Source organism: Nannospalax galili, unplaced genomic scaffold, assembly GCF_000622305.1.
Source record: "Nannospalax galili isolate Female #2095 unplaced genomic scaffold, S.galili_v1.0 scaffold568, whole genome shotgun sequence".
NCBI classification, from domain to species: Eukaryota; Metazoa; Chordata; class Mammalia; order Rodentia; family Spalacidae; genus Nannospalax; species Nannospalax galili.
In genome coordinates, this window is record NW_008359441.1 from 2,212,810 (window position 1) to 2,223,140 (window position 10,331).

Below are 10,331 nucleotides of genomic sequence, written 5' to 3' on the forward strand. Positions count from 1 at the left end.
AGAATTCCAGTTAGCCAGTGTCCTTTACAACATGTCATTATCTTTTGTAGTCATTCTGTTAGGTATGATGTGGCACCTCATTCTGGTTTTGCCTTGCATTTCCATAATGACTGATGTTGTTAAGCATTTTGTTAAATACTTATTAGCCATTTGTATCTTCTTTGGAAAAATATCTCCTCTCATACCTTGCCCATTTCATAATCAGTTTGTCTTTTTTGATTGTTTGCTACATTTACTTATGGGAGGGGAGGCAGTTGTAGAGATCAGAGAACAACTTGCAAGTCAGTTCTTTCCTTCCATCATGTGGGTTCCATGGATTTGAACCCACATTGTAAGGCTTGGCAGCAAACACCCTTACTCACTGAGCCCCTGGTTTGTCAAAGTGAGTTTTAAGACTACTTTATGTAGTCTGGATACTAATCCTTTGTCAAGTGTCTGTGAGTTTGAGGCCACCCTGGTCTACAAAGTGAATTCCAAGCCAGCTGGGGCTACAGGGAGACCCTGTCTCAAAAAGACAAAAAAAAAAGTGTGTGTGTGTGTGTATGTGTGTGCGCGAGCGCATGTGTAGTGCCATGCATGTGTGTCAGAGATCAACCTCAGGTATCAGTCCTCCCTTTCCACCTTGTTTTTTGTTTGCTTGTTTTTATTTATATGTGTGTATGTGCACAAGTGTGGACACACACATGCCATGATTCAAATGAGGACTACTGCAGGAGTCGGTTCTCCTTCCTACCATGTGAGTCCCAGGAATTGAACTCATGTTGTCATTCCTGGTAGCAAGCACCTTTACGCACTGAGATGTCTCGCTGGCCCTTCACCTTGATGTGACACAGGGTCCCTTTGTTGTTTGCTGGTGCACACGCCAGGCTAACTGGCCTGGGAGCTTCTGGGGACTCTCCTGTCTGGTTGCCATCTCGCTGTAGGAGCTTTGGGTTTACAGATATGTGCTACTATGCTTGGCCTTACGTGGGTTCTAGGGATTTGAACTCGGGTACTTTGTCCACTGAGTTCTCGCTCTCCCCTAGCATGTTACTATGTTTAAGACTTTGATCCATTTTGAGTTAATTTTTCTTTTTTTTTTTTTTGAGATAGGGTCTCACTATGTATCCCTGGCTGGTCTGGAACTCACTCTAGAGACCACACTGATCTCAAAGTCACAGAGATCTGCCTGCCTTTCCCTCAGCAGCTCTGGGATTAAAGTATACACTACCACACTCAGCTATTCCCCTTTGAAAAAAAAACATTACTTCTTTGGGAATTTCATACAATGTACTTCGATCATATTTACCCCCAGATCTCCCTAACTCCTCCCAGATCCAGCTCCACTTCCCTGCCCCACCCTCAACTTAATGGGTTCTCTCTTTTTTTTTCTTAATAACCCATCAAGTTCAATTTGTGCTGCTCATATATTCCTGGATGTGGGCCATTACTGGAGTGTGGTGACCTACCAGAGGCCATGACTCTCCTCCCCCAGAAGCTGTCTGCTGTCAGTAGCTCCTCAGTTAGGGTGGAGGCTCACAGATCACCCATGCTGGAATGTTAACTGGCTTGATCTTGTGCAGGTTTTGTGCAGGCGACCACACCGGCTGTGAGTTCTTAAGTGCAGTGGTCCTGTCCTGTCCTGAACACACCGTTTTGCTCTAGTCCTCCCCAACCTCTGGCTCTTACAGCCTTTCTGTTCCTTCTTCCTCAGTGGCCCCTGAGTCTTGAGGGTTGTGTGCTACAGATGACCCATTTGTGGTGAGCACTCCACTGACACTTATTCTCCACACTTTGACTGGTTGTCACTTTCTGCATTAACCACCATCCACTGCCCAAAGAAACTTCTCTGACGAGGTCCAAGAGCTACACTCATCTATAGTAGAGAGATAGGAATTTAGAGGGCATGTGGGTATCCAATTGTACCAGCAGCATTTTTCCAAAAATCTATTGCTTTCTCTGGGGAGGTTTTGCTTTTTCATTTCCAGCTACCTTCTGTCCTTCAGAGACCAATAGGCAACCAGAGAGCAGGATGTGTGCACAGAGCAGGTCATGAGGGTTATTTCTGTGGGTTTCCTGCCAAGCTCTGGCTCTGTTGTTAGTGACAGACTGAAGCTCCTCAGGTCTGCCCCACTCAGCTGACTCTGGCTTCCGTTTCCTGCTTTGCTCAGAATAGAAACAAAACAAAACAAGCCCTTTGCTATGAGTCTGTAACCTCTTGCTTTAAAAGTCCAGCTCAGGGCTAGAGAGATGGCTCAGCAGTTGAGAACACTTGCTGTTCTTGCAGAAGATCTGAGTTCGAATCCCAGCATCCACATGACAGCTAACAACTGTCCATAACTCCAGTTCCAGGGGATCCGACAGCCTCTTCTATCCTCTGTGGGCATTGCATGACACAGATGCACTTACCCACATGCAGGCAATACACAGATATACATGAAAATAATAAAATATTTTTTAAAAAATAAAAGTCTAGCCGGGCATGGTGGCGCATGCCTTTGATCCCAGCACTCGGGAGGCAGAGGCAGGCAGAGCTCTGTGAGTTCAAGGCCAGCCTGGTCTACATAGTGAGTTCCAGGACAGCTGGGGCTACAGGGAGACCCTGTCTCAAAAAAAAGTTCAGCTCAACCACCATTATCTTCTGGCTCAAAATTATCTTTCTCCAGATTCCTGTGGTGCTGTTCTCGTTTGTCCCAATATGTCAGCGTTCTCTGTGTGACTGAGGGTGCCTCACATTCTAACCTAGCTCTGTCTCCAAATTATCTTGGTGACTTGGGGCAAGGCCAGCTGCTTACTCTCTGGGCCTTTGTTTATTCATATCTCTAAAATGAGGGTGTTTTGATGGATGACCTGAGGTCTCTGGCGCATTGTGGTTATCTCCTAATTTTGGAAGGCAAACTTCATGCAAGGGAGCAGAAGCTTTGGGATTGAAAGAACCAATGTTTAGGTCCTGGCTCCCTTTCTCCAAGTTATGTGAACCTATGCTAATTACCCAACCTCTCTGAGCTTGTTTCTCTTTCATTTATTATTTTTATTTTATGGGTATGAGTGTATTGCCTGTGTGTATGCAAGTGTACCCATGCCATGCAATGTCCATGGAGATCAGAAGAGGCTGTCAGATCCCCTGGAACTGGAATTAGGGACAGTTGTTGGCTGCTATGTAGGTGCTGGGAATTGAATCCGGGTCACTGCAGCCAGTGTTTTTAACTGGTGAGCCATCTCTCCAGCCCCTTAAAGATTTATTTATTTTAAATTTATGAATATGAGTGTTTGCCTGCATGTAAGTATGTGTACCACATGTATACCTGGTACCTGCAAAGGCCAGAAGAGGGTGTCAGAGCCCTTGGAACTAGACTTACAAGACAGTTGTGAGCTGCCACGTAGGTGTTAGGAACTGAACTAGAGTCCTCTGCAAAAGCAGCAAATGCTCTTAACCACTGAGCCATCTCTCCAGCCTCCCAGAAATGTTTTTAAGACTTTAAGTCTTGACTGAGATTATTTTATTAGTCAATACATATAGTCAAATAATAAGATGATATTATAATAAAACTATAGGTATATAAAAGATTTAACATTTCAGTTGCCTTTGATGGTGTCTTTGGATATACTTTCTCTAATGTTTAACAGAGGACCTTGTTCCTGAGTAATAATTTTCTGAGTAACAATTAATTAAAACTTTGGCTTGACTAACACAGTTATATAAACACCAACTATTTAGTTGTGTAGTTCAAGTTTCAATTCCAGGAGATTGGTATTCAAAATAACAGTTCTTATATTGTAGCAGCTTTAGCTACAGGACCTTACTAGAGGTTTGATTTTTTTTTTTCTTTTTTTTTTTTTTCTTTTTTTGTCTCCCTGCCCTGTAGCCCCAGCTGGCCCAGAACTTGCTATGTAGACCAGACTGGGCTTGATCTCACAGAGATCTTCCTGCCTCTGCCTCCTAAGTCCTGGGATTTAAGAACACTGACTCTCCCAATCCCAGAAGCCATCTCCTGTCAGTAGCGCCTCTGTTAGGGGAGCCACCTATAGCCTAATAGCCATGCCCGGCTATTATTTATTTTCATTTTATGTGTATGTATTACATACATGTATATAGGTGCACCACATGCATTCAGTGCCTGCAGAGGGAGTTGGATCCCCTGGGACTGGAGTTACTGATATTTGTGAGATGCCATGTAGGTGCTGGGAATTGAACCTGGGTCCTCTGTAAGAACAGCAAGTGCTCTTATGCTCTTTAACTTCTTGGCCTCCTCTCCAGTCCCACCCCACATTTTAATTCTAGCTTGTTTTGTTTTTTTGTGTTTTAGAGACAGGGTCTCCCTGCAGCCCCAGCTGGCCTGAAACTTGTTATGTAGACCAGGCTGGCCTTGAACTCACAGAGATCTGCCTGCCTCTGCCTCCTGAGTGCTGAGATTAAAGGCATGCACCACCATGCCTGGCTAGTTTTGTTTTCTAAGATTAATTTTTAATTATATGTATATGGGGGGGTTAACATGTGAATCCAGGCACCTGTAGAGGCCAGGAGAGAGTGTTGGATTCCCTGGAGCTAGGGTAACGGGAGTCATGAGCCACCAAACGTGGCTGCTGGGAGCCAGACTCAGGTCCTCTGAAAAAACAGTACATGCTCTTTACCACTGAGCCATCTCTCCAATCCCAATTCTTCTTGGCAGTCCTAGGAATTGAAGCTAATACTTCAAACATACAGGGCCCCTGAACTACAGTCCCAGCGCTCAATAAAGCTTTATACTTTCTTTTTATTTATTTTTTTTCAGTATATATGATTCTGGTTGTACAGCATCCTAGAAAAGGGAGAATTATACAGAAGACTGACACATTACTACTTGTCGAGGTTGGAAACAGGGTTGAATAGGTTAAACCTAGGCAGTGTTTTTAGGGGAGGAAGACTTTTGTATGATTCTGTGAAGGGGACTGGAAAACATTAAGTATTTGTGAATGAGCAAAGTATGTAAAATTTAAAATTATCTAGGGGCTGGATATTTGGCTCCATGGTTAAGAGCCGGTCCTGCTCTCTTTTTTTTAAACTCAGACTGTGATTTTTTTTTTTTTTTTTGGTTTTTTTGAGACAGGGTATTCCTGTAGCCCCAGCTGTCCTGGAACTCACTATGTAGACCAGGCTGGCCTTAAACTCACAGAGATCTGCCTGCCTCTGCCTCCCAAGTGCTGGGACTACAGGCGTGCGCCACCACACCTGGCTCAGACTGCAATTTTTATCTCTAGAAGTTGAGTTAGATGACTTACATTTTCTGTAGGGCACAGGTGAAGGTACACTGGGCTGTAGAAGAGTAAGAGAAAAGTGACAGAAAACCCCTTGGTGCCTGGGAATGGGAGAGGTCCAATGTCAAGGCCTGGGTGCCCAGGAACACGTGTGGAGTCAAGACCATAGCTGCCATCAGGAAGGTGGGAAGTCTATTCTTGAGAATCAGTCCTCCCAAGACTAGAATCTGCAGATAACGGAAACCTCCCCTGTCCCCATCATAAGCCCAACAGAGGCAAAGTAAGTCATGTACAACCTGGAACCTCAGGTTGCAGGGAATGCAGGCACTCAGAGAAGGCTGAAACTGCTGTCCAACATCAGGAAGTCCATCCTCCACTCTGTTCCACCATCAGCCTACCACCAGAGGTGCATGGAACAATGGCTCACAGGAGGGAACCACAGCTCTAGCTCATGAGAGAAGACCACAGCTCCAGGTTCACAGGAGGAGGCATAATTTCAATTACTGTGGTTCCTACTATTTCCCTTTCTCTGTGGTTCTGTCCACTTGATTATACTTGTGTTTAAGAAAGAACATTTTGTCTTCTGTGCAACTGTTACTTGCTGGCTTGAATTTCTCACTAGAGGGACATGAGTATTGGAGAAAACCACTTTTCACTTTTGCTCAAGGAGACTGAGGGATCAAGGGTTTTCTTTTTCTTAAAATATTATTTTTATTTGTATGTGTGTTTTGCCTTAATGTATGTAAGTACACCCATGTCATGCAGTGTCCATGGAGGTCAGAAGAGGGTGTTGGATCCCCTGGAAACTGGAGTTACAGATTGTTGTTTGTCGCCGTGTAGGTGCTGAAAACCAAACATGAGTCCTCTGCAAGTGCAGCCAGTGTGCTCTTAACTGCTGAGCCATCTCTCCAGCCCAAGTGTTTTCTTTTTCATGGGCAAGGATCTGGTTGGCTTTTTTGGTGTCTACTGTTTTCACATCTTCCTCCATGGTTTGGGGAAGAAGTGATGAGACATCCTCTTACTGGAGTTGTGTTTAAGTCCTCTGATTGAAACATGAAGGTCATTTCCCACTTAAAACGCCCCACTTTCACCACACCCTGGACTGGGCCCTTGGAGAGTGCACAGCAGTGACCAAGAAACACAAAATGCTCCTTGCCAACCACTGAGCTACACTCCCAACCCCAGCCCCAATCCCTATTATTTCTTTTTTTCTTACTAGCCAGAACCTTCTATATAATGTTGGATAAAAATAGTAATTAGCAAGTGCTCTTGTATTTATTCCTCATTTTAAGAACATATATTTGCTTTGGATATCTAATAGGTACTCTTATGCATGTAATATCTTTACTAATTCTATTTTACTAAAAGCTTTTAAATCATTCGATAGATAATGATTTTTTTTTTTTTTTTTTGTTTTTTTTTACAAAAAGTTTTTAAACATTTGTATAAATAATGTTTTTTTTTTTTTTTTTGGTCTTTTTGAGACAGGGTCTCCCTGTAGCCCCAGCTGTCCTGGAACTCACTATGTAGACCAGGCTGGCCTTGAACTCACAGAGATTCGCCTGCCTCTGCCTCCGAGTGCTAGGATTAAAGGTGTGTACGCCCAGCTTGAATTATTTTTTATTATTATTATTTGTTTGTTTTTGAGGCAGTTTCTCCCTGTAGCACCAGCTGGCCTGGAGCTCTCTGTAGACCAGGCTGGCCTTGAACTCAAAGAGATCTACCTGCTTTTGCTTCCCAAGTTCTGGGATTAAAGGTGTGCGCTACCACACCCGGCTTATTATTTTGTATGTGTGTGTATGATGAGGGGGCATGTGTGCCCATGGTGCATGTATGGAGGTCGGAGATATCTTTGTGGAGTCTGTTCTCTCCTTCCATTTATATGTGGTTTCTGGAGATTGAACTCAGGTTGCCAGACTTGCAAGAAAGCACCTTTACCCACTGAACCATTTATTTCTTTTTGAAACAGGGTTTCAGGTAGCCCAGCCTGGCCTTAAACTTGCTATGTAGCTGACACTAGCCTTGAACTCTTGATTCTTCACCCTCCAAGTGCTGGAATCACAGGCACACCTAGCTGAGATGCGAAATTCTACCAAATGCTTTTTCTGCACCTATGTTCCTCATGGCAGTTTGCTTTTTAATCTGTTAAGGGGAGTTCCCTTAGTTTTTTTTTCTTGTTAAAGCAGCTTTGTAGCCCAGGCATGGTGGCACACGCCTTTAATCCCAGCACTCAGGAGGTTGAGTCAGGTGGATCTCTGTGATGGCCAGTGTCTAAACTGGTGGATCTGTGTATGGCCAGTGTCTAAACTGAAGTATGATTTGCAAGGATGATCTAGAGTTCAATGTGTAAAGGTGAGACCTTACCTTGTTGGCACACAAGGCATGTACTGACTTTTAGATGCATCTCGTGAGTCTATGTACGAAGGAAAGAAAGGCAACATACATACTCAGGCCATATCTGCATGCATGGGCAGAAACCAAGAGGGTCCACGCACGTTTGTAAAGATCAACCTCCTGGCTGGACATGATCACATACTCCTTTAATCACAGTATTCAGAAGGCAAAGGCAGATGGATTTCTGTAAGTTCAAGGCCAGCCTGGGCTCTATAGTGAATTCTAGGCCAGTCAGTGCTACATAGCGAGACCCTGTGTTAAAAAAAAAAAAAAAATCACCAACCACTCCCCTATGTGTTCCAACACTGATCTCCATCCAGGAGCAAAGGCTTGGCCTCCACAGTTGCCTTTGAACATCGGCCTGACACATAGTAAGCAGTCGGTGATCTTTACCTTCTTTTTCTGAACAGATCCAGAATCAGTAAAGTGGAACTCTTTAGATTATTCCAGAAGCTGCTAAGCAGCATTGGAGAAGACAAGTGGCCAGAGTCCCTCAGGTGATGTGGTTGACCCTTCTTTTTCCATTTATTGAAGACTTCTGGTTCTGGCTTGTGAGTGGTGAGACTTTTCCACAGCAGTGGCGACTTGGCAGTTCAGTGGGCACTTACTATTGCCATGTGCTCCTCTGTGCCTATAGCCCTCTATACAGAGAATGGCAACTTGGGTGGGTTGTGGCTTATCTTATCACAGTGAAAGAGGGGAACATACATGAGTCTTATCTAAGTTATAGGGGGAAGGGCAGTTCTTTGCATAAGCACAAAAGGGGGAGAGGGTGATTTATTTCATAAATTTTCATTCTTCATGTATTTTTTTTTGTGGGGTTATTTTAGTTTTGTTTTGGGTGGGTTTTTGAGACAGGGTCTCCCTGTAGCCACAACAGATCAAGCTGGCCTCAATCTTACAGAGATCCTCCTGCCTCCGTGTCCTGAGTGCTAAGACAGAGGCACGACCACCATGCCTGGCCAAAAAAAATTTTGAATATTTATTTTATGTATTTGAGTGTTTTGTCCCCATGTATATAAGTGCATCTGTCATCTGTATTGTGCAGTGCCTACAAAGGCCGGAAGAGGATGCTGGATCCCCTGGAACTGGAGTTAAGGATGGTAGTAAGCCATCATGTAGGTGCTGGGAACTGACCCATGGTCCTCTGCAAGAGCAGCCAGGGCTCTTAACTGCTGAGCTATCTCCCCAGTCCATTTTGTTGTTGTTGTTATTATGTTAAGACAGTTTCTGGTATCCCAGGCTGGCCTTGAACTTGCAATAAAGCTAAGGATGACCTTGATCATCTGCTTCTACTTCTCAAGTGCTGAGATTACAAGTATGCCACCACACCTGGTTTATTCAGGGCTGGGAATCAAACTCAGGGCAGTCACTCTCCTAATTGAGCTGTATCCCCAGCCCAGGGTAAAGAATTTAATTCAGGACTGAAGGTGATCCAACAGAAAGGACATGGGAATTTTTATTAACTAACTCTGCAGAATTCTTGTTGAAACTGGAGTTAGAAGGTTTAAGGGCAGAATCCAAGGTCATTGCCAAGTCAAGACAATAACTTAGAGGACTCCAGCTCACATTTGACCATAGTTCGGGTCAGAAGAAAATATTGTAACTAGGCATAAAAATTACAAGTATTCAGAGCATCAGCCATTTTTCAATAGTGACACTGAAGAGGGAAAGGGTGTTGATTGGCAGCATATAAGAGGGGAACATGGATGTTGTGGAATATTCTTTGTACAAAAAAATTGAGCCAAGAAGTTACTTAATCTCTAGATCCTCTGGTGGAAACTGTAGACCCTAGGAAAACTTTAAATCAGGGCTGGAGATAGACAGTTCAGTAAATAGTGGTAGTGTCTGTCATACATGAAACCCTGTTTGATTTCCAGCACCACAAAGAAAAGAAAAATTTTCTTTGGTCTTTTTTGAGACAGGGTCTCCCTGTAACCTCAGCTGACCTAGAACTTGCTCTGTAGACCAGGCTGGCCTCAAACTCACAGAGATATGCCTGCCTATGCCTCCTGAGTGCTGAGATTAAAGGCATGTGCTACCATGCCCAGCCTAAGAAAAGAAAATTTTAAAGAAAAAAAAAATTTATGCTTCCACCACTTTTGGCTCTTACAATCTTTCTGCAATGATCCCTTCCTAAGCTAGACAAAAATCTAGCATGGAGGGGAGGCAGTCAAGAAGCCACAGCCTTAGCTGGGGAACTATTGGCACTTGATATCTGTCAGGAGAGGGGACTTGGTTTTAAGGGTGTCATGATAGTAACCATGCCCCAGTGGATAGACCCACAGCCAAGACCATTTGAGGACACAAATTAGACTTACAGGCTTTAAAAAGAAGACATGAAGTGAAGACGGGTGGACCTGAGAGGAGATGAGGGTTTTGAATATGGCCGGAACACATGGTGTGAAATTCTCAAAGAATTCATAAAAGACATTTTATTTTGTTTTGTTTTTTTGAGACAGCTAGCCTAGAACTTGCTATATAGATCAGGCTGACCTTGATCTCACAGAGAATTGCATTTTTCTTTAACTTTTTAAAAAATTTTATTATTTTTTAATTGTATGTATATGCGTGTATTGCCTGCATGTAGGTAAGTGCACCCCTGTGGTGCAATGCCCGCAAAGGTCAGAAGAGGCCATCGGCTCCCCTGGAACTGGAGTTACAGACAGTTGTTAGCTGCCATGTGGGTGCTGGGATTCAAACCTGGGTCTTCTGCAAGAACA

General features: G+C 43.8%; 1 protein-coding gene across 8 annotated transcripts in view; it reads left to right on the top strand.

The window, feature by feature from the left end:
* Adat1 (adenosine deaminase tRNA specific 1) overlaps positions 1-10,331 on the top strand; it is a 32,471-nt gene that overhangs the window by 20,620 nt on the left and 1,520 nt on the right. For 7 of the 8 annotated variants that reach the window (XM_029558598.1, XM_008822953.3, XM_029558596.1 and 4 more), the window contains one exon: positions 8,019-8,105. The exons of the other annotated variant lie outside the window; for it this stretch is intronic. In XM_029558598.1, coding sequence (XP_029414458.1) covers positions 8,019-8,105 — 87 coding nt within the window. The remainder of the gene's footprint in view (positions 1-8,018; positions 8,106-10,331) is intronic. 8 annotated transcript variants of the gene reach the window in all.